Source organism: Melozone crissalis, unplaced genomic scaffold, assembly GCF_028551555.1.
Source record: "Melozone crissalis strain CALT ecotype California unplaced genomic scaffold, PUWL_Pcris_2 ptg000088l_1, whole genome shotgun sequence".
Classification (NCBI taxonomy): domain Eukaryota; kingdom Metazoa; phylum Chordata; class Aves; order Passeriformes; family Passerellidae; genus Melozone; species Melozone crissalis.
In genome coordinates this window covers 370,273-394,075 of record NW_026535865.1, presented here as the reverse complement: position 1 = coordinate 394,075, position 23,803 = coordinate 370,273, and the positions used below count along the sequence as shown (strand labels likewise).

The 23,803-nt window shown below is 45.7% G+C and overlaps 1 protein-coding gene across 2 annotated transcripts in view; it reads left to right on the top strand.

Moving 5' to 3' along the window:
* CERS4 (ceramide synthase 4) overlaps positions 1-21,739 on the top strand; it is a 41,033-nt gene extending 19,294 nt beyond the window's left edge. For both annotated transcript variants that reach the window (XM_054291072.1, XM_054291073.1), the window contains exons 3-11: positions 4,447-4,564; positions 6,936-7,054; positions 9,246-9,303; positions 11,728-11,778; positions 16,401-16,493; positions 17,104-17,232; positions 17,476-17,582; positions 17,911-18,067; positions 20,672-21,739. In XM_054291072.1, the coding sequence (XP_054147047.1) occupies positions 4,447-4,564; positions 6,936-7,054; positions 9,246-9,303; positions 11,728-11,778; positions 16,401-16,493; positions 17,104-17,232; positions 17,476-17,582; positions 17,911-18,067; positions 20,672-20,863 (1,024 nt within the window). In that variant the 3' untranslated portion in view covers positions 20,864-21,739. The remainder of the gene's footprint in view (positions 1-4,446; positions 4,565-6,935; positions 7,055-9,245; positions 9,304-11,727; positions 11,779-16,400; positions 16,494-17,103; positions 17,233-17,475; positions 17,583-17,910; positions 18,068-20,671) is intronic.
* The last annotated feature ends 2,064 nt before the right edge of the window (positions 21,740-23,803 follow it).

The window sequence follows — 23,803 nt, the reverse complement described above, 5'->3', positions numbered from 1 at the left end:
GCAACTTATTCTACCTTCAGCCACCACCAGCTATTACCTGCAACTCTGCATTGGGTGCCAAGTTTTTCTCTCTCTAGATAGTTCCTGGTGGTGTCTGCTTTGGGATTTCAGATATGTTATAATGTGATTCATGTGATTTAACTGTCAGAACTCCAGGTAAAAAATTAGGGGCAGGGGAAGTCTGGAGGATTTTCTGCAGTGTGCCATCACTGGCCACATCAGCCACTGTGCTGGGACCAATTTTTTCATCCCTTTTTTCGGCATTAAACTTGTGAAAGGATGGGTTTCCCTCTCCTTTGCACCATCTGGCTGAACTGAGGGAAACTGAGCCAGCAAGGCCCGTCCAGAGGCGGCGATGCTGGGGATGAGGTGGTGCCTTGGGAAGAGGAGCTGGGTGTGCCTGGCAGAGCTCGGGAGGTTGTGGGTGCAGCCCTGGGGGAGAAGAAACAGCTCACGGGTGGTGAAGCAACTCCCCTGAGAGCTGGTTTGTGCTGAGGAAGGTGGGAAACGGTGGATTCAGGGCTGGAGAGTAGAAATCCCATTTCTGCTGCAGTGCTGAGCTGTGCCACAGAACCGAGGCAGGAACTGGGGGTAGCAGTTAATGATGTCCTAAGAAAAGAGAGAACCTAGAACTTGGGAAGCTCCCCTGTTCCTTTAATGTTTCCAGATTGCACTTGTGAGTAGGAGATATGTCCCTCAACCATAACTTGGAGCTTGGTTTTACTTAGCAGAACTTTTCCCTGGGCGTAGTCCTGCAAGGATGTTGGCTACTCTTCTACTTATGTAATGTTTAAGACCATTTCTGTAAAAATCAAGTTCTTGGAAAGCTGTGATATTGAAGGAATATTGCAAAGTGTTTCTTACCTGCATGGTTAGTAAAATGTGGCAACTAAAGTCCTTTGAGAAATAGTAAAGCCATTGAAAACCAGACTTTACGTACAATTTTTGATTTGTCTGACTTTGGGCTTGTCCAGGAATTTTTGGGTGTTGAGCAATTGAAAGGAATTGTCAGAGAATTTGAATCCACACAGGTCCCAGATTTCACTAGAAGAGGATTTTAGTCAGAAATACTCAGTCTCTTGTGGGAGGGTGGTGCCAGGATGTGAGCCATATGTTGTACATTTAAAGAAATAGACACTCTTGATCAGCCTGGAACAGATACTTGAACTCAAAACCAGAAGAAGGAAAGGACACAAATTCAGAATATTTTATTTAGAAATGCATCTTTGTAAAGTTTATTTTGCATAGAGACTTTTGTTGTTGATCAGTAAGGATCTGGAAACAATTTCCTGTTAAGGTTTTACAGGCAGGGCTTGGTGCAAGGATGAGGGACAGGAACTGAAAACGGACCTGGGTCAGTTTGAACAGCAGCACTGTAGTGAATCCAGGCCTTGTATCAAATGGAACACTCAGTTTAACTGGTGTGAAACATTCTCCTGACAGCCGGAGAAGGCAGAGACTACACCAGGAGCACAGCAATAGCCCTCTGCCAAAGGAAAGCAGGAGGCCAAAAGAGACTCAAAGAACAGAAGTTCAGATTGCTGCTGTCACTGGTTCTGCTTTTCTTAGTACTTGAAGGTATTTGCAAGTGGCACCCTTATATATAATATTTTTAAAACCCACCTCCAAAGTCAAATATTCCTTTTACCTCACACTAGCTCTGAAGGCCTCTGCAGAAGGAGTGGAGCCCACTTTTGAAAGGTGGGAGAGTAGCAGTTTAAGCCCATTCATGATAAATCCACTTAGTTGCAACTTCAGGAGGTTTTGCACAAGACAGCTTGTTCTGTGATTACTGAATGAAGTGCCTTGGTGAGACCTCTGCCATGCAAAACATGGAGTGAGATGTGCTCACTGATGGAGGAGCAGGCTGGTGACGAGAATCATCTCCCTGACTGTGACTGACTCTGAGAGGAGACAGTTTAGTCCTCAGATTTACCCTTTTGTCCTGCAGAGAGCTGATACAGTGCCATGGCGAGGCATCTCTGCCACTGAGATGACATATCTGTGATGTTGAAATCTGTACAAGCATCATCCTTTCAGGGCTGTGCTTGGAACAGGGCTGAACTGAGAACTGAGTCAGAGCATTCAGCCAACACATGCAAACGTCCCTTAGGAAGAATTTCAGGCCTTGTTTTCCCAATGATGTTCATAAAAGTAGGATTGGTTCCATAAATCATGGGTAAACTCAAAACCTGAATAACAAAGTAATTGTAACTGGTTACACCCTGACTTCATCCACTGCAAGTGGCTTGTTTCTGTTACAGAGAGATTTTATGCCACAACCTTAAGAAATCATCAGAAAATACAGAGAAGTCAGGGATTAAACAAAATTAAGAAAATTTTCAGGATACTTTTCAGTAAAATAAATTTGTTGGCAAGCTGCATTGACACCTGACATTCTCTTTATTTAATGTATCTGGAAAATGTCATACATTGCAGTTCCCAATATGGCCTGAGAAGAAGTGTCAATAAGGCAGTTTTCAACAATATAATTTATTACATCTTCCTCTTCAGAGGTGCTTATATTGATGCCTGTTCTTTGAAATAGAAAGATCAGGCCCATGTTTAATGTAAGAACCAAGATTTAGTGCAGAGCTTAAGGTGGATGTTTTCCCAACTTCAGAGGAGTTATGGATACTGCTGAAATACTGTGTTATTGTTCTTAGCACAGGACCTGCTGGTGCAGTGTCACTCTTATTAAACCAATCACTTCATATCCAAAAAAGTCATTAGATGTACCTAAAACATTTATTGAGAGCAGTCAGAGCCAAACCCCAGGATTCCCAGCGATGGCTTTATTCCTTTGCCACCCAGCAGCAGTGCCAGAGTGCTGCTAAATTTCACTGAAACTGGTTAATGCTTCCCCATGTTTTTGTGATCACTATGTGTCTTGTTGCCAGCAAGCACACTTAGCCCTGGCCCTTCTTTTAGGGTAGAAACATGTAATTTTTGTTGGCCTTGGTACATCTTTGAATGTTCCTGTAGCCAGTGATGCCAAAGGAATTTCCCAAAGATAATGACAATGAACAATTGATACACAGGCAGGTGGGTTGGCTGTGCAAAAGAAAAGTGAGAGCTGTTATATGAGTGAGTAAATGTGTACCTGTCCTGTGGTTTAACGGAAGTTACAGCATTCCTTAGGTCGGTGGTCTTTTTATAAAATTTTTTTAATACTTGATAATTGAATTAAGAAATGAGTTCTTGAAAAGAAAACTTCTGAAAGACCCATCTGGACATGAAATAGTCCCTAAAGATATGCATATGGAGTATAAGCTCTCTGACTAGCAGAAACCACAGGTAACCACACCAGACAATCACAGCCATAAATATATCCCATACTATTTTGAAGTAGAACATCTTTAAGCACCTGAACAGTGAAATAGCTTTTGCAGCTTTTTTTAACCGAAGTGAAAGAAAAAAAAATCTTCTTCTGTGTCCAAATCATTGGGGAGAATGGATCAGAGGACCTGCCTGGGCATCAGGAGTGAGCAGGCAGAGCAGGTGTGGGCTCAGCACTCGCTGCCTCTGCTTGGGGCTGTCAGCTCAAACAGCTTCAGCCCCAGTTTGCGGTAACACAGTGACCCGTCCCCAGGGGCAGTGTGTAAATTAATAAGAACAGCTAATTCTTGAGAAATTAAAGTAAAATTCAGATTATTTGGATATTAAAAAAAATTGTTTGACAAGTTTCCTCTTTGTGCAGTATTTGTACAGGATCTCACTTTACCTTCAATGAGGATGTTTTCTGCTGCTGAGGTAGAGAAGAGTGTTGGTAGTAGAAGAGTTGAGTTGTTGAGCACAGGAATTCTCTGAACAGTTTTCCTTGGATAACTTTTTTCTATTTATGCAGGGTTTTGTTTGGGTTTTTTTTGGTTTTTTTTTTTTTTTCCTTTATTTCTTCACTGTGAAAACTGAAGATGCACAGCTGGTAACTGTGTTTGATTTATATTAGGAAACATGGGGGTAAGTTACTCCAGGAAAGACCAAATGGCTTCCTGTTTCAGCAGGACATTTCTTCTGCATTAAAAACACACCTCTGGCAGAGCCTGGCTCCTGGTCCTGAGCCTAGGCCTCGGTTCAGGTGAATGCCATGTATGCTCCATGCTCTAGATCAAGCAGGGAACAGCATTTAGGCCTTGTCACCAGTGTGGTTCTCCCCATCAAGGATGCCAGAGGTACGTGACTGGTGATTCAGAAGCTGACAAAGGAGGATATTGCATTTGCCAGCCTCGTGTAATTTTGAATATCACAGCACAGAGCTCAGAGCAGTAGGGTGCAAGTCCAACAGTTTCTACTGTAAGTTTGTGATTTTACCTGCTCAACATAATACTCATATTTAGATTCACATGTGGGAAGCAGCTGTTATTTACTGCACCATGTTTTAACAGTGCTGCAAAATCAGAAATCACTGTTCTACTTTTGGCTGACCCTTTATGTTTTCTTTTGCAGAGCCATAGCCCTGCCCCTCAGTGCCAAATTGGGTGTGAGAGACAAGCAGAGACCAAAAGCTCAGCCCAACCCCGTGCTGGAAACATTCTATAGCACACGCTGCAAGAACCCTAAAGAGGTGAGTCCCTTCTTCCTTTGCTTTCCTGTAGATTCAGTGTCTTTAGCCAAAGAAAATCCCATTTGGAATCCTGAGGTTTAGCAATGCCGTTCCTATGTGGAAGCTCAAGAAAGGGAGCACTGTGGCCCTGGTTAGCTCCAGGAGGGTCCTGCTGCCATTGATGCCATCAGCTCTGAGCAGTGGCAGCTCCTGTCCCTGCTCACCCACGCACAGCACAGGCTGCAGCACTGGGGGCTCTGCCTGAGCATCGGGGACACCTTCTCCCTGCCAGGGTGCCCAGAGGGCTGGGGAATTTATATCCTTGGGAAAACTCAAAGCTCTCTGGACATGCTCCTTGACACCTGGCTGCAGGCAGCTCCATTTGAGCAGGGCCCATTGGATGAGATGATTTCCATGGTCCCTTCCTGCCCCAGCCGTTCTGTGATGGCCTCTTTTCATACACCGGCAAATCCTGAAAACAGTCAGCTGCCTTGAGCTCCCACACTGCCAATCCCTGCAGCTCAGCCCTTGTGTCTTGCTTGATCTCCCAGTCCTAGACTGGGTCTGGGTTCTGTTGCCATGCAATCCCTGAGTTTGAGATTGGCCTTGCAAGAAGCCAAAGTCTTGGCCATCATCGCAGAGACTGGGAGAGGCTTCAGAAACCTGCAAACACAACTGGTGGGTAGTTTTCCCCTGAGGGGTAAGAAAAGTGTTTTTCAAGAAATTGGCAAGATGACCCAGAGTTATAATGGCTGCTGCTGATGGGAAAAACCACTATCAGGATTATGAATTGTCAGGCAATATTAGAATTCAGCCTGGTCAGGGAAGTCCCTGAGTGTGAACTCTGTCGTAGGGAAAGCAATCTGATTTTATTTCAGCTTGTTTTTGTAGACTTTCTCTTGGCCTCAAAGCAATAGCTGTGAACTCTTACAGAGGATGGGTGAGTAGGGTGCTCACCATGGGTTCCACTCCCAAGAAACAATCCTGCTCCAAACACATTGCTTCACCAAGGCTGTTGCAGCATGGTTTTGCTGCAGTGGGGCATGAGGAGCCCCAGGATATGCAGTACCAGGTTAGAAATAAAGGAGAAGAGGCTAAAATTAAAATGCAGGCATTGATCTGGGTAGTGCAGCCAGCCCATCTCTGCAGCAGTGGGAAGGAGTGTTCTGAGGGACACTTGTCAGTGGTTGACCTTCCTCTTGCCTTTCTGTCCCCAAAATCCAGGCATTTCTCAGTGTAACTGCTGCTATGTCAGAGATCTAACTCAAGGCCTGGCTTTGCCAGCAGGTTTTTCCTGTGGCTCTTCCTGCACCCCTGTTGCACTAAGCAGAGTCTGGGACCCTGGAACAGACCCTCACCATGGGACAGCAGCGTGAGGGGAAGCAGGAGCTGCTGCTCGGCTCTCTCCCCTGGCTGGGTGCACCTCAGCCAGTCTGCTGCTCCCTTCCCCTGCCATGAGCTCTCACACCACTGCTCAGAGGCAGCTTTTATTGTCCAGTACAATGTGAGACTTTGCAGTTCTTGGCAGCTATTTCTCGGGAGAATTCCACCTGATGGAGCAGTTAGAGAATGTAAATTAACATCTCCATTTGTCTCCACCTCCAGAAAAGGGCTCATAAAACAGCACATTTGAAAGCAGCATATCTGAAAATTGGTAGTCAACTTATTTTTGTACAGCATGCTTAAAGTATCTAGGCCAGTCTCACATGATACTAATTCAGGTAAATGCATTCCATGAAAAACTATTGCTTTACTTAAAAAATAAGGTTATCCATGATGACACCTCCTAGTAGGAATATAAAACATGACAAACTCTTGACAGCCTAAGGACTAGAGGGAAGGTAATTGCAGGATTTCTGTGAGTTATATATTGAAGAATTACCCCTAACAGGTTTACGGCAAGAGGAGAATATCCAGTAGGAAAATGATGTTTGTTGCCTCTGCTTATGACATCCACCATGCTACTGTGTCAGAATTGCTGAGAGGCGTGACAAGGTTCAGTGCAGAACCATAAAATAGGATTTAAGCTGCAGTGATCTTTATTGGAGTGACTGATTTTAAGGATTTGATCCCTGAAGACAGAGGGAGGAAGTGATTAGGCAACAAAATCATGTGAGGAGACAAGACCAGTTTAAAACTGGGGAAGTTAACATAAAAAATGAGAACTTTCAACATTAGTATTCATAACCAATCGATTAGAGGAGAATGGAAAGATTTTCTGCTATCCAAGATCTTTACACCGGGAGTGGACAGCTTTCAGAAAGATGCCTTGGCTTGAACAGACTTAGGCTGGCCAGGGGCTCCAGCTGGGCTCTGTGGTGGATCAGATGAGATAATGCCCTGCCTGACCTTTGAATCTGGATCTGAGCCTGCTGCCTCACCTCTTTTCCAGGGTGAGCTGCTCGGTTTAGCCAAGCAATGTGACCTGCCAGTGAGGAAGGTGGAGAAGTGGTTCCGGCACCGGAGGAACATGGACCGGCCCAGCCTGCCCAAGAAGTTCAGCGAGGCCTGGTGAGCAGGAGCACAAGCCATGAACTCAAGTTTTCATGGGAGCTGAGCTGCACAGACAGCTCACTGCCTCCTATTGAACCTTGCCCTCCATCCCTGTGCAGAGAGATCCCAGCTCCCTGTGTACCCTCCATCCCTCCACAGAGATCCCAGCTCCCTGTGTGCCCTCCATCCCTCCACAGAGATCCCAGTTCCCTGTGTACCCTCCATCCCTCCACACAGAGATCCCAGATCCCTGTGTGCCCTCCATCCCTACACAAAGATCCCAGCTCCCTGTGTGCCCTCCATCCCTCCCTGTGTGCCCTCCATCCCTACACACAGATCCCAGCTCCCTCCACAGAAAGCATCTTGGGTTTCCCTGACCCACTTGGCTCTGCTATTACTCTCTGCTGCTTCTCTGTTACAGAAGCATTTCTTGCTTTTCCCCCTTATTTGCAGTCCCAAATCTCCTTTTGCTGTTGTACCTTTACCCCTTGCAGGGCCCTTGTTTCTGACCTTTCCTGACTTTGTCACACTGGCATCCTGCTTTGACACACATTTGAACCTGAAAAACTCTCTGCTGTTTACATCTTAGTGCTTTGCTGTTGCTTCAGTTCCTACTATGAAGGCATCCTTTCTATTGCCTTCCCCATAGTTTCTCTTTCTGCATAGATTCCTTCTGCTGCACCTTTTCTGCAACTGTTTTGCACACTGTTGCTTTCAAAAGCTACAGGCAGCAGGCTGGATTGGATTCTGCTGTTGTTTTTCTTCAGCATCCTGAAAGTCACAAACCAGCATCCTTCCACGGGGGTGGAAGTTTGTGAGCAAAGAGCAAAAACTGCCTTGGAAACAGCTGTGTGGAAATCCTTCTTGTTATGTGGAGGCACAAAATAAATTTCAGGACAGACAGATTTGCATGTCAGTCCTGGCTCAGCTTTCCACAGAAAAGGAGGGCTCTCCACAGGTTGGTTGGAATGCCTCATTTGCAAGGGGCTGCTCTGCTATTTGTGTAAGGAATTGGGCTCTCCCCAGGAAAGCCACATAAGCAAAAGAAATCGTTAAATACCTGCAGCACTATCTATCTAAATAGTACTACACCTGGAGTTCATCTATCTAAAAGTGGGTATCTGTATCCATTGGGTAGGCATCAACTTTGGGCTCATCAGCATGTGCTCCGTTTAACCCTCCACCTGTAATTTGAAACCCCTGCATAAAAACCCTAATTCAAAAAGAAAAGGATGTGTATTATTTATTTCTAATATTCCATATAGTTACAAATATTTACAGAAACGGGGAATAAGGAGTTGTTTATTTATAAACAATGTTTATTCTCCCTCCATCTGGATGAAATATCAGCTCTCCCTGCACTTGTAGTAAATAGTAACAGTAAGTGGGAAACAGTAAATCCTTTTCTGCCTCAGCCCTCTGAGGATAGAGTCCTTCCCCTGGCCCTCTGTTGCCATGTGCAGTCTGTAGACAGAATGTCTCTCTGATGAGACACAGCAGCTTTACAGAGTTTATTTTTGTCTTGGAATTCCTGGGGCTTTCATTGACAGGTGGAGTCTCTCAAAATGCAGTTATGTCTGAATTGTTATGGAGATTTTTGGAAATTAAAGGACTAGTTTAGACAGTTTTACTCCTTTTCATATTTCCTGTGGTTCATTTATTAATAACTTGTTTATTCAGTTGGGCTGAATTCCCCCCATTCCTTACTATGTGTGTGAATATTTGGGTGACCTGCCTCTGTCCACTGAACTGGGCAAACAGTTTGTTGTATTTCTGTGTGGGTTTAATGTTGGAAAGTCATTTCTGGCTCCTCACTGGGCCAAACATGACAGTAATTAGTTACTGTACATGATAACAAATTTAGCAGGCTGGATCTCCAAAGGCCTAGGAGAGAGATTGGCATTGTTTCACTTTTGCAAATGCATCTGGTACTGCTGGGAAGCTTTGGGATTATTCTCCTCAGGATTTCAGTCAGCAAGATTCTTGTGTCGTCTGCCATCTCTACAGCAAAGGAATTGCTCTTTGTGAAGTCTGTGAAATGTGCTGGTAAAATGCAAAGAGCTGGTCCTGTTTTGGTCAAACCTTGAACATACTAACGTGTCTTTGCCTTAATAGTGTTATTCTTTTAATTAGTGTGAGGGTACACAGACTTGCAGCTCAGGGGTTAATGCATGGGATTCTAATGCCCTTTTTTTTTGTTTGTTTGTAGCTGGAGATTTACATTTTACATCATTTCTTTCTTCACTGGACTCGCTGTGCTGTATGATGTGAGTACACACGCAGTCACCTGCTGTTCTCCCCAGCCAATGCCTGCAGGAATGGCAGAGTTTGTTGTCAAACATGCTTTTTCAGATCTTCTTCTAGAGGTTTTCCATACAGGTTGTTGTGTATCCCCTGCATAGCACACTTAGGAGACCGCAGACATACTGGGCCATGCCTATTTTAAGGACTCCAGAACCAAGATGTTTCCTCTTCTTCTGGCAAAGCAGAAAGCAGTTGAGATTGTATAAAAGTAAATTTCTGTAGGGTAGAACACTTACCTAAGCTGGAAGCTGCAGGGCCTGTTTGTGTGTTGTACCCAATACCTCTTTAAGGCAAATAAATTTGGCTTCCTTTGGAGCATGGACTGCAATTTAATAATTTTATCTGCTAATTTTGTTTTCCTTACCCAGGATGTGATTGGTTGAGGCTCATGCCTCAGTCTTTTCTCTAATTTGATAAATAGTGAGTTCTCTTCATACAATTTGTACTGCCTCATCAGGCAGAAGTGTTAACAGGAGCCGTGGGTGTGCTCTTGTCCCTGAGCTGTGGTCACTGAGCTGGGACTGGGGCATTGGCCATCTGCTGCCTCTGTTTTCAAGGCTCCCCTGACTCTTTTGTTGTGCCTGGTTCCCTGGGTGAGATTTGCAAAAGTCTTCTGGTACAGTCTGATGAGTTAAGCGATGTAAAATGTGCACATTCCAAGGCAACAGGCACAAACTCTCCTTGTAACCTCTCATTGTAACACCTGAAGGACTTTTAATTTACACAGATTTTTAAGTCAGATTTTAAGGTACTCAAAAGTATGAGGAATAGAGGATGAGGTAGCTGAGGAGTGAAGGTATCTGAGCCCCAGCTGCAGTGTTCTGTGGATCTGTACATCAAAACAGAAGACTGTTCTTTGAGACCAGCTATTGAAATTCGGTCTGCGTGATCTACTTAGCATTGTACAAGAGCCCTATGGCAAGAAGGGACAAAATCATATTCTTCAGCATGTTGTCTGTCCATTATATGGATGAAATACCATTTTCACTTTTTGTGACCCATGTCTTTATTCAACACACATCTTACAATTTTCACAAAAAAGGGAGACATCCATCCTACAGATAGCACCTCTAGATCCTGTAGCAAATATATTATTCTGTTACCTAAATTGTACTAAAATGACTACTTTAAAAAGAGGGACAAAGAATTAACATGACAAGGCATATATACCTGTGAAATTTTCTGACTTTCACAGTTTATTTTGTAACCTGAGTAGCTTTTAAATGTGTGTTTGTTTTTGTGAAACTCCCTTCTTTCTTTAGAAAAAAATCAAATGTTTAAATTCTGCATTAGTAGTTTTAGACTGACAGCAAAAACCTCTGCATGTAAGTCAGTGAAACAGCCTGTAACAAAGGAAAGTTATCTTCCAGCAGGCCACTAGAAATCAGCTATGTTTGCTGAGAATAGAGGAATGATGAAATTCAGGGATCTGGAGTTCCTTTCTAGCTTAGGTAAACAGTATGCCATAGTTGTTTGGTAGTTTTTGCTTTGTGCTTTATGTGTTCTATATCACACATCTCTCCTGGTTCTGCACATGCATTCGCTGTAAATTCTATTCCCAGCCTCACTCTCAGTCAGCAGGAACCGTGTCTGTTCCAAATGACCACTGCACCTAAAACCACTGCCTCCTGCTTTGCCTCTGTATTGCCCACACACCAGCAGTGCTCAGTGGGAAGAAGCAATGCTGCCTTTTTCCCTGAGCTCTGATACCTGGAACCCTGTAGAACGTAAATTACCCCCATAGGTGTGAGGCATTGCTGTGTTCTGTGAGCTCTGACCCAGCCTGGGCACAGCTCCATGCAGGGAGGACTCTTGGGCACTGCAGTTGCCATGTTTCTGTGTTTCTGTGAAGGTTTCAAAACTGCTGAGTTCTAAACTACCAATTTTCTATTGAACAGAGTAGGATCTTTTCAGAGGTTCATTACTTAACAAACTGCAGCATAACCTTCACCGTTAAAGGAAAAAAACACATACCTGACACACCAGTTTTCAACGTTCTATCCACATTTAAGTGTTATTGTCTAAATCACAGGTATTCCTAATGAAATACTTGTAAGATTATTTTTAAATGCTCAGAACATCACCACCACCTCAAGCTTGTAGAAGATGGTAAGAAGTTGGGAGAAGTCTTCTCTGAGCTATTTTATTTGGAACAGTTAAATAGTGTGTGAGATTTCAGGCAAATAGCCACAATTTGGAAATGTCGCAGGCAGATGCAAGTCCTTGTAATTAAATCTCTTGGCAATTGGATTCCAGACAGTGAGACCAGCTCTGCCTGTAATAAAAGACAACAAAGTCTATGGTAGTAACAAACTAAAGGAATTAGACAACTGATAAGTAAAGAGCTCCTCTGATATTCTCACATACGTGTTGCATTTTTATTGCAGAAGCCTTGGCTTTGGGACCATAGAGAGTGCTGGACAGGATATCCAAAACAGGTGAGTCACACAAGAAGGAGAATTGCTGTTATCAGTCTTGTATTGTGTTTCTGTATTTTTTGAAAATCAAATTATAATAGTGACAAAAAGAGGACACTGAATTAAATTCAGACACAGAAGACCTAAGAATTCAAAGTCAGACCCTCATCTGGAGAGAACATCTTTGTACCTGGTCTCATCTAATGCAAGAGAAGATGAATTGGCAGAGCACTTTGTCACTACCAAGAGAAAATGAAGACTTTTGTTCCAGGGGTTTTGTCTGACAGTCAAAGCTAGAGCAAGACCCCTTGACTGTATGTGGAGGGTGCAAACCCATAAAGAGAAAAGTAATGCCCAATTCTAACAGCATGAGGCACAGGAAATGTAATGGGACCAATGACTGAAGAGTGAGGCAATGCGTTGGAGGATGAGTCTCTGAACAATCCAGTATTGCATGAAGACAAAAATTTTAGGGGCAAGTCTGTAGTTCTGTGTAAAAATTAAACCATACAAACAAGTGGGGCTTGAATAGCAATGTAAGACTGCAAGGATCACTTGGCTCCCTCTGTCTCCTGCTCTGTACATTGTGATCTATGTCTTGTCAAAACAATGGGAGCCTCCATAAGGGCACACTGTGATGGACTGACCCTGGCTGGCCACAGTGTGCCCACCAAGCCTATTTTTCACTCCCCTCCTCAAATGGAAAGGGGGGAGAAAATATAGAAGAGGCTCATGGGTTGAAATAAAGACAGGGAGAGAGCATACCCAGTTGCCATCAAAGGTAAAACAGGCTTGACTTGGGGAAAAATTATTTTAATTAACTGTTAGTGAAATAAGAGTAGTTTAATAAGAAATAAACCCAAATCTTAAAAGCACCTTCCTGCACCCTTCCCTTCTTCCTGGGCTTAACTTCACCCCCACATTCTCCACCACCTCCCCTGCAGTGGTGCAGTGAGATGTGGAATGGGGGTTGTGGTCAGTCCATCACACCTTGTCTCTGCTGCTCCTTCCTCCTGTTCTGGAGCGGGGTTCTCCAGCAGGAGACAGCTCTCCATGAACCTCTCCACTGTGGTCCTTCCCACAGGATGGGAAAGGACCATCCTGGGTCCAGCACAGGTCCACAGGTGCTGCCAAGAGCCTGCCACAGCACAAGGTCTCCACAGGCTCAGAGCTTCCTTAGGCCACGTCCCCCTGCTCTAGTCAGGGGTCCTTCAGGGACTGCAGGTGGATTTCTGCTCCCTGTGGACCTCCATGGGCTGCAGGGCACAGCCTGTATCACCATGGTTGCTGGGGAGTCTCTGCTCCACCACCACCACCACCACCTCTTCCTCCTCCTCTTCCTCCTCCTCTTCCTCCTCCTCTTCCTCTTCCTCCTCCTCTTCCTCTTCTTCCTCTTCCTCTTCCTCCTCTTCCTCTTCCTCCTCCTCTTCCTCTTCCTCCTCCTCCTCCTCTTCCTCTTCCTCCTCCTCCTCTTCCTCTTCCTCTTCCTCCTCCTCCTCCTCCTCCTCCTCCTCCTCCTCCTCTTCCTCCTCCTCCTCCTCCTCCTCTTCCTCCTCCTCCTCCTCCTCCTCATCCTCCTCCTCATCCTCCTCCTCATCCTCCTCCTCATCCTCCTCATCCTCCTCCTCATCCTCATCCTCTGACCTGAGGGTCTACAGAGCTGTATCTCATATTCTCACTCCTCTCTCCACACCACTCTTGCCCAGCAGTTTTTTCCATTTTTAAAAGCATCGTCCTTGAGCTGCTGGCACTATCATTCATGGAGCCAGTGGCAGATCCATCTTGGAGGTGTTTGGAGATGGCTCTGTTGGACAGGGGGCAGCTTCTGGCATGTCACAGAAGCCACCCCTGCCCCCACCCCTCTAGCAAAACCTTTCCATGTAAATCCAGTGCACACTCATTTTCCAACATTTGTAACAACCAGAAAAGACCAAAACCAGGGTTGGGCATGTCCCACTTGCAAAAAGCAAGTCAAGGACAAACCTGTGTATTAGCAGGAACAACAAATGTATTAATCACAATTTCTACTAAACAGACCATGCCATGTGCTACAGACAATGACAAAAGAAACACCAGTTCTCCCAGATAGTCAGATCTTTGGGGGAAAAAAATAGCTTCTGATCCAGAGCTCCTGTTTGGATAACCTGGAGTGTGACCAGCACATACCAGCTCGGGAGATGTTCATATCCTCCCTGGAAGCCCCAGGGCATCCAGCTGTGCTTCCTCTTGTGGCCAACTGCTGCTGCTACAAAGGAAAACAAACTAAAATTTATGAAGGCCATAAATAACCAGTTGGTATTAGGGAGCATGATACTTCATGCTCCTTTGAAAATGGTTGCAAAGCCACTTTGTTAATAGCAATTATTAATCAAATAGATTCAGGTTTAAGGAGGTCATATAATGCAACAACAGCAAAAATTGCTTGTTAAGTAACAAAATCTTGCTGTTTGGGTCTAAGCTTTCTGTTTCCCAACTCTAAAAGCCCAGATACTTTGCCCAAAAGAATGTGAATTACATTTCCTGCTGGGGTTGGATTTTCCCCCCATTAGTTTGATTAAACTGGAAAATTTGTGACAGAGTGCAGGGTATCTGAAGCATCTTCAAGCCTAAAAAGGGAATGGTTTATTCAGCTACTCCTTCTCCACCATAATGAATTGGTTTATGTAGTTTTTAAAACTCTGTACTGTCTGCTCAGGAATCTCAATAATGTTGAAGAAATCCTAAAAATATTCACAGTCTTCATGGTGGTTCCCTAAATGTTTGACATGGTGTGGTAAAGTTGAATTTCCCCTGCTGTTTGATTTAATCTTGGCACAGATGACATTTAGTGAGTGTGTTGTTCAGTTGAACTGTTTCCCTCTGTAGCTGCGGGAGCCTGCTTTGTTGATTTGGTTGTAATATTGGGGTTTTGGTGCCTGCTTTTGGTAGCAGGGGGCTACAGAGGTGGCTTCTGTAAGAAGTTGCCAGAATCCTCGTCCATGTCCAGCAGAGCCAATCCCTGGTGGCTCCAAGTTGAACATGCCACTGGCCAAGGCTGGGCCAATTACAAATAGTGGTAACACCTCTGTGATAACAGATTTTAAAAGAAAGGAAAAAAAAAAAAAGAAAAAGTTATTGCACAGTTGTACTTGCAGCCAGAGAAGAGCAGGCTGAGAAATGGGAGAGGAGCAGCTCTGCAGACACCAAGGTCAGTGGACAAGGAGGGATAAGAGGTGCTCCAGGCACCAGAGCTGAGGTTCCTCTGCAGGCTGTGCTGAGGACCAGGGTGAAGCAGCTGTGCCCCTGCAGCTCCTGGGGATCCATGGGGATGCAGAGATCCCCCACAGCCTGTGGGGATCCACAGGGGATGCGGGGATCCACCCACAGCCTGTGGGGATCCATGGGCGATGCAGAGATCCAACCACAGCCTGTGGGGATCCATGGGGATGCAGAGATCCCCCACAGCCTGTGGGGATCCATGGGGATGCAGAGATCCCCCACAGCCTGTGGGGATCCATGGGGATGCAGAGATCCCCCACAGCCCGTGGGGATCCATGGGGATGCAGAGATCCACCCACAGCCTGTGGGGATCCATGGGAGATGCAGAGATCCACCCACAGCCTGTGGGGATCCATGGGGATGCAGAGATCCCCCACAGCCTGTGGGGATCCATGGGGATGCAGAGATCCCCCACAGCCCGTGGGGATCCATGGGGATGCAGAGATCCACCCACAGCCTGTGGGGATCCATGGGGGTGCAGAGATCCCCCACAGCCCCTGGGGATCCATGGGGATGCAGAGATCCACCCACAGCCCATGGGGACCCACAGGGGATGCAGAGATCCCCCACAACCTGTGGGGATCCACCCATAGCCCATGGGGATCCATGGGGATGAGAGATGCCCCCACAGCCTGTGGAAGAGGAGCCCACAGCCGAGCAGGGGGATGCCTGAGGAGGCTGTGGGCCCGTGGGAGGCCCATGGGGAGAGGAGCCCTGCCCCTGTGCTGCAGCAGCCTGTCCTTGAGGGACTGCACCCCACGGAAGGGTGACCCACGCCGCAGCAGTTTGGGAAGGACTGTTCTCCATGGGATGAGCTTATGTTGTGCCAGTTCACAGAGAGCTGTTGCCTGTGGGATGGACTCACACTGGAGAGGTTAATGAAGAATTGTTTCCCATGGGAGGGACCCCACAGTGCAGCAGGGAAAGCATTCCTCTCCCTGAGCAGCAGGAGAAGCCGTGGGTGATGAACTGACCATAACCCCCATTCCCATGTCCTTGCATCACTGGGGTTTGAGGTAGAGCTGGGAAGGAGGGAAGGGCAGGGGGAAAGGTGTTTCTAAGGGTTTATTTCACTTCTCATGATCATGTTGGTGATTTTGTTAGCAATTAACTTAATTCATATCTCTAATTAGAGTCTGCTTTGCCCATGACTATATTTGATGAGCAATCTGTCCTGGTCCTTATGTCAACTCATGAACCTTTTGTTATATTTTCTCTCCTCTGTCCAGCTGTGCAGGGGAGTGACAGAGTGGCTTTGGTGGCTGCCTGGTGTCCAGTCAGCATCAACCCACTACAGTTGTCTTTTGCCTTGGAAGGAGTTTTCACTTGCAGCCCCTGCACTAATGTATCTGATGGGTGTTTCCCTGTCTCTCCCTCTCTCACAGCCTCTCCAGCCCTCCCTGTTCTGGTACTACATGCTGGAGCTCTCCTTCTACTGGTCACTGGTATTCACCTTGCCCTTTGACGTGAAGAGGAAGGTGAGTGGCAGTCTCAGGGGAGAATCAAGTACAACCAGGACTCAAGCTGAACACTTAGAGTGATCTCAAAGGGCGTGTACAGTGACAGTCAAGGTTTTGTGGCAGTCTCTCCTTGCTCATTCACAGGCATTTTCATTACCGCTCATTGGAAGTGGAGAAACCAGCCCTGATATAGAAAGGTGCAAAGTACTACAGAGTTCTCAATCCAAACTTAAAATCCAAAAATAAAAATTGCTCTTTTGTAACTCTTCTAGGCTGCACTGATCATAGAGATGGGAAAAGAGGGGGTTCTCTGCCAGTAAAGCTGCTTGTGTTCCTGGTGCCAGTGTCCCAACAGACTGGGTGCAGCATCAGGCCATGGCAGGTGGAGGGAAAGAATGTTCTTTGTTGTGAGATCCTCAGTTTACACCACAAGCTCTTCATTCCTGGGTCTCTTGGTTGCCCACATTTCTAGATTACATTTGGTAAAATAATTATGTGGGTAAGACTTTGTAGAGGGATGTTTCTTAGTCACTAGGTAGAGAGGTATTGCTACCTGCAGGAACCACGTTTAGACTGGGGCAGGAGGTGCATTATGTGTTTTATTCTCTGCTGTTCCCCTTCTCATCAGGATTTCAAGGAGCAGATAGTCCATCATGCTGCAACCATCTTCCTGATCAGTTTTTCATACTGTGCCAACTACATCCGCATTGGGACACTGGTGATGGTGATTCATGATGCTTCTGATTGCTTCCTAGAGGTGAGCCAGGCAGAGCCTCATCAGCAATGGTGCTCTTCAGTCACAGAATGTCCTTCTGTCTAACACAGGCCAAGCCCTGGGGTGTTCCTCAGATCCTCTGCTGCTCTGCTGACCCAGCCAAGGGTGCCCAGCTGAGAGCTGTGGTTACCTGCATGCAGATTGTGTCACACATGTCTCATTAACCTCCTGGAGTGTGTGCAGATGCTGTCTTGGCTGCTGTTTAATTGTTCTTTCTCCTTCCAGCCAACTAAGATATTCAATTACATGAAGTGGAAAAGAACTTGTGACAGCCTCTTTATGATCTTCTCTGCTGTCTTCCTGATCAGCCGCCTGGTCATTTACCCCTACACGTGAGTCTGCTCGTGAGGGGACAGGGAGGAGCTGCCTCCTGGGAGACAGCAGGATTATCTGGGGCTGCAGCCTTTGGTGTTTGTCCTGGAGCATGGGTTTGCCCCTTTGCACCTGCCTTGGGGTAAAAAGGCTGCTCTTTGGGTTCATGGAGCAGTCCTGGAGCCCTGGCTCCATCCCATGTACTTCAGGTGGGGAACTGAGAGCTGGGATAGGTAAAGATGGAAAGGCTGATCTGAAACTTCCTCTGTGACTACAAATTTCTGGGGCTTAATTGTGGCCCTGTTAACCACATGCTTTCCCTCCATTGCAATCCCCTCTGTTTTGCAGAGTGCTTTATAACACCTACTATTACTCCATGGAGATATTCCAGCCCTTCTTTGGATACTACTTTGTGAATGTTCTCCTGATGATTCTGCAGCTGCTCCACGTCTTCTGGTCCTGCCTAATTATTCACATGGTCTACAAGTTCATCCTCCAGGGCACGGTATGCATCAGTTTGCACTGTCCTTTACATCACATGGGGAGGGAGGGTCCACCTAGACTGCTTGAGAATACAGGGATCCCTCTGGCATGGATTCCTTATTGTTCTATTGAAATTATATATGCATATTTCCAACAGTGAGGTAGAAGGAAACTCAATTGTATTAGGGAAAGTTGACCGAAAAATTTTTTATGAATCACAATATTGGGTCCACTTCTGATGCTTCTATTCAACAAAAATATGGATTTGACTCCAGGAGAGATGTCTGTGAACAATGCCAGTGACATCTGGGTAAAAATCCCAACACGTTGTGCAGTGTGATTTGCATTTGTAACAAGACTAAGAAATCAAGGAAGAGGAAATTGTCATGACTGGTGAGGTCGGTGTAAAAGTGTTTCCCTTATTGTACAGGATTTTTGAATGCAATTTCACACAGTAGGTATTTCTGTCTAAACTAGCTGCCTGGGCTCTTCTTCCAGCAGTGGAAGGCAACAGGCATGCCCAAATTATGATCCATTCCATACTTCACCTGACAGTGCTGCTCAACAGGCACAAAGCAACCAGAGATGAGTTTCTGAGCTCCAGCTGTATAAACTGGAATGGAATGCATCCCACATCCCACTCTGTCTGGCCTGTAGTATTTGCTGTGAGACCAAAGTGCTGCTCAGCATGTTCCCAAAATCAAAGCCATGGCTGGCCACGTGCCAAGGATGCCGTCCAAAGGCAACCAGTCAGTGCCCTGTGGGAAGTGACCTCAGAGCCCAGGATGATTTGTTTTATTAGTATCCAACTGAGGAATTTTGTCTTACAGGAACTGAGAGCAATCATTAAAGGCTCCTCTTTATCCTGATTGTCCCCATTTTCTTTATCTGCCTTCCCTTAAGGTAGCACAGAGCAAATTACTTGCAGATCAGGAAACAGGGCTGGAAATGAAGATACAACTGAATACAGCCTTTTATTGTTTTCCTAGTTTTTGTGTGGGCTGAATTACCACTGCTGTTACTGTAGTGTAAAATGATGAGGTAATAAATAGTCTTATTAGAAAGTAAGGAACCATCAGGGAAGAAAATCCTGAAGCATATCCAGAATTTTTCCTATTTTATCTAAAATGGATATGCCAGATTTGATATAAAAATATATTTGAAAACTTTCTGTACTGAGCAGCAAAAAGCAAAAAAGAATTGTCCTAAAGAGATCCGTTTCAATGACAATATTTTGTAGCCCAAAGCAATATCAGCAAGAATACAGGACATTCTCTCTTTGAGAGCTACAAAACTTTTGCTGCAATCAGTTCATGTTCTTCTTGCAGGCCTTTCTGGTCCCCACGGTTTTCCTCTCTGGCTACAGAATAATCTTTACCACCTTCTCACATGATGTTTCCTAATCCCAAGTAATTAGTACTCAGCCTAGATCCTGAAGTACAAGTTTCATTCCCTCTCAGAGGGAGCAGCTTTATAGTTCCTTTGGGAATCTTGCCAGATTTAAGGCCTCAGCCACATTCTCTGGCTATAAATGGATATATTTAGAAATATTGACTATTATTTGTCCTTATGCTGCAGGTCCAGACTCCTGCATGTTTCCTGATCTGTCAGTTCCAGAGTGATCCAAGGTGCAGGTTGTTCATAGCAGATCCTATCTCTCACCCATATTGTCCTTGGAGGTAGAATGAATTCAGTGCAAATTTAGATTTTTACAAATCCTGTCTGCATCTGGTTGTAGTGATCTCTGGAAAGAGCATGAGCTGAAATAGAGTTCTCAGTATGATCTGGGAGATCTCAAGAAGAATGGACAGCCATAAATGGAGACTAAATTTCTGGGCAGCCCCTGATTTTCCCCTGAGCAGTTTCTAAAGCTGAGGTCACAGAAGGGATTTGCAGCTTTCCCTCTGTCCGACAAGGAGTGTGACACTGTGAATTTGTCCCCAATATTGGCATCTTATATGGCAGAGTAGAGACAGCCTGAGAAGCCAGGAAGTGCTGAGCGGCTTTTTTCTAAGCTGTCATTTTATCCCATTATTTCTTTTTTGCCTCCCTTTTAAGGCAGATAATTAAATACTTAGGAGTGGATTACAGGTTTTTCAGTCAATAAACAACAAGAGGAAAAACCTGACCATAAACCTGAATGCAGTCAGAGTGGAGTGGCTTTGTGTTGAGCCTTTGGGAAGCATGTTTCCAGCCTGTCCCCAGTGTTGTCAGCCTGCAGCCACCCAGGCCATGTAGGCACAAGTCAGCTCCTTGTCCCTTTTGGAAAGTGTAATCGAGCTTGACTCACTGCCTCCCCATCCTTCTCCCTCCTGCCAATGACCAGGGCAGCAACGTGGATCTCCTCAGGCTTGCACAGTTGTCCTCAGTCCTGGGCATTTGTGGTTTTGCCCTGCTTCGCAGCCTGTAATTCCTAATTTCAGGAATTATGTGTATCAGGGTCACAGATGAGATTCCAGTGAGGCTGAAAGCAAAGAGGCAGGGAGAATCTGCTCCCAAGGGTCATGTGAAGGCTGCAGGGAGCTGAGGCAGCAGGGGCATGGTCAGCCTGTGGCTCAGCCATCACTGCTGCTTGTGCAAATGCTCTGTTTATCTGGCTTCTCACCTCACTCACCTGCCTTTGTAGATGGACAAGGACATGAGAAGTGACACAGAAGAAAGTGACAAGGATGAAGAAAGAGATAAAATTAGAGAAAAGGAGAAAAATGGGATCACGTGTTTCAGCAACGTCACAAGCAATGGTTACATCCAGAGGAATGGATCTCAGCCCCTGGACAACAGAGCCCACCGTGCCAATGGCCATGCCAAGGAAAGATAGCTGCTGTCCTGTGATGCTGGCCTGGCCTCCAGCCACCCCAGGCCACCATCTGTAGAAACAGTTTTGCTCACTGTGTAGATAAACTGGAGTGCAATTGCAGTATTGTAGCTGAATTCCTGCTTCCCATAAACCAAAGTGTTTATAGCCAATGGATATTTGCAGGAAGTTTTTTGTCTTCCTTCAGTAAAAGCTTACTATAGATTGTAGCCTCAAAACAGATAGCAAGGGATCAAAGTGGTTTGACTTGTATTAAGACTGCACCGTAATTGTTGTCAAATGTGTTAATCTTGAAAAATACTTTAAAAATAAGAAGGTGGATAAACTCTGGCAGTGTAAAGTTTTACCCACCTAATGTTTGATAGGAATCTGTTTGGCCTGGATCAGCCTCTGGAGGCCCTGGCCTATTGCCAGTAATTATTATGGCTGACGAGTGACAAATCTTATCACTGGGATACCCCTTGAGAAAGCAGGTGCCCTGTATGCACTCACAAAATTAAAACTGAGTACAGTGAAATGAAAGCTTTTGAAAGGCATAAGATAAAACATGCTCTTCTCAGGGGAGGTAGTCTTTGTGCCAGTGACCAGTTCTGTAATGTGTGGATCTCAGTCCCTTCTTACTGCCCCTAAGCTCCAAAGCCCAGGCTGGAGGAGTACCCACACAAATCACATTGGAAGAGCTGGGAAGTCCAGACAGCTGTTTCTCAACACTTAGAATTGGACTCAATGATCCTTGTGCGTCCCTTCCAACACATAAAATTCTGTAATTCTGTGACAATTGAAAGTTGGAAGCACATGTTGTGTTTGCTGTGATCTGAGCGTATGGTCCCACCTCTCTGCAGGTGCTGTGCTCAGGAGGAATATTGAAATGCTACATCATTTTGTACTACTGAATGTAAATGTTCTTTATAAATTACTTTAAAAGGTTTGATCGTCTGGTCTCTTTTCTACTTCTTTAGCCACCAGGAGTAAACCTGGCTGGCTGCAGGCGGATGTGTGATGGGGGAGACCCACGTGGGTGCCATTGGCAAGGGGAAGGTGCAGCCTGCCCAGGACACACAGCCACACTGAGCCGTGCCAGTGAAGACCTGCAGCTGCCACCTTTGTCTCCTGTTAGTAAGACTGTGTTTGGCCCTGTAACAAGGGACAATTTGGAACACCCCTACACTAGACTTAGGGGCAGGCCAGGTTACTTGGTACTGCCAGGACAATGGCAAGTCCAAGATGGCAACACTGGGGAGGTGCTTTGGCCTTGCAAGGGTGGGAGGAGAGAAATTAATATCTATTCTTTTTTTATGAGGTTTTAGGAGGCTAGGAAAGTTCCCTGTTGTAAAATCACATCACCTCTCCTCCTAGGAGCAGAATGCTTCCCAGAGTTTGCATAATGCCCAATGGAGCCAGTGTATGTTAATGCCTGCTGGATTTGACCCTCAGGGCTTTGTTGTGTCCCTGAAGATTGAGATAAGCTTGTTAGGAGGCAAATCTGGTTCTTATGAAAGACACATCAAAGATACAGGAGAGCTGTTGGGTTTGAGCAAGAATTACTGAGTGCTGCCTTTAGCTGAGCATAACAGTCATGACTCATTGAGGCAGATCAGCTAGTGAATTTGTTTTCTTGCCATCAACTTGCTAAGGCTTGAAGAAGCATTCAGCTCCCTCCCTGCTTCTCCACCTTCTCTCTTTATGTTTGCTCCAGGGCTGGGAAGCTTCTGAGTAGTGTGACAGTGTTTAAGGCTTTAGTGTATCCATCCCCTTCTCTCTTCACACAGGAGGCATCACAGCTTCCCCCACAGAACAGCTGTTGTAGAAAACTTGCAGCTGGCCTGTCACTTGTCTGCTGAGAAACCCAGCAGAGCATATCATGGAACCACCAAATCCATTAGATTGGGGAAGGCCTCTGAGATCATCAAGTACAGCCTGTGACCAGTCACCACTTTGTCAATCAGAGCAGAGTCCAATCACTTCTTAATTACTTCCAGGGACGGAGACTCCACCACCTCCCTGGGCAACCCATTCCAATGTTTAACAACCCCTCCCATGAAAAAATTCTTCTTGATGTCCAACCCATACCTCTCCTGGCATGGCTTGAGTCCATTTGCTCTGCTCCTGTCACCCTAACTCCTACCTGGCTGCACCCTCCTGTTAGGGAGCTGTAGAGAGAAGATCACCCTGAGCCTCCAGGGTGAGCCCCCCCAGCTCCCTCAGCTTCTCCTCACAGGACTCACTCTCTAAAGGAGAGTTCTGTTTCCAGATGGAGCCCTGGGCACCAAGCAGGGCCTGACTCTCTTTTCCCCATGCTTTTATCCCCCATATGCACTGATGAGATGTGCATCACAAACTCTGTGCCCACATGATGTTAGTGAGCAGCTGTGGGAGACGAGGCATGCAGCTCCAGGTGAGCCATGAGAAAAGGAGCATATATAGATGCTTCCAGGCTGCTGGGAGGTGGGTGAGTCAAGGCTGGCACAGTGGGGCCGCCAGGCTGCCCTAGCCCAAAATTATGGCTGACGTGAATCTGCTGACTCCAGGAATCGTGGACATCTGCTGCCATTTTGGATCTTGTTTTAAGAATAATTTGGCACGGTTGTTTCCTTCTTCCTGCACACAGTAAATTTCCAAGATCTCCATTATCATGTTATTTCACATTATTTCATTCGTAAATGTATGCCCAAGGGAACCTTTTCTTGGATGGCTGCACTTGGAACAGCATTGCTTTTCTCATTCTCACAGGTACAGCTGACACAGTGCCTGCAAATAAAGACAAGGCCTTGTTCAAAAAGCTGAAGTTGTGTCTAAACAAGGGAAGGGACCTATAACTTTGTCAGATGAATGTAAGCATGTGATAAAGCAGGCCAAGAAATATCCTGAGAAACAACTTGAAAGGCAGTATGAAACATTGGCAAGATGGCTGGATTCAGAAATGATGGTGCTAGACAGCAGCAA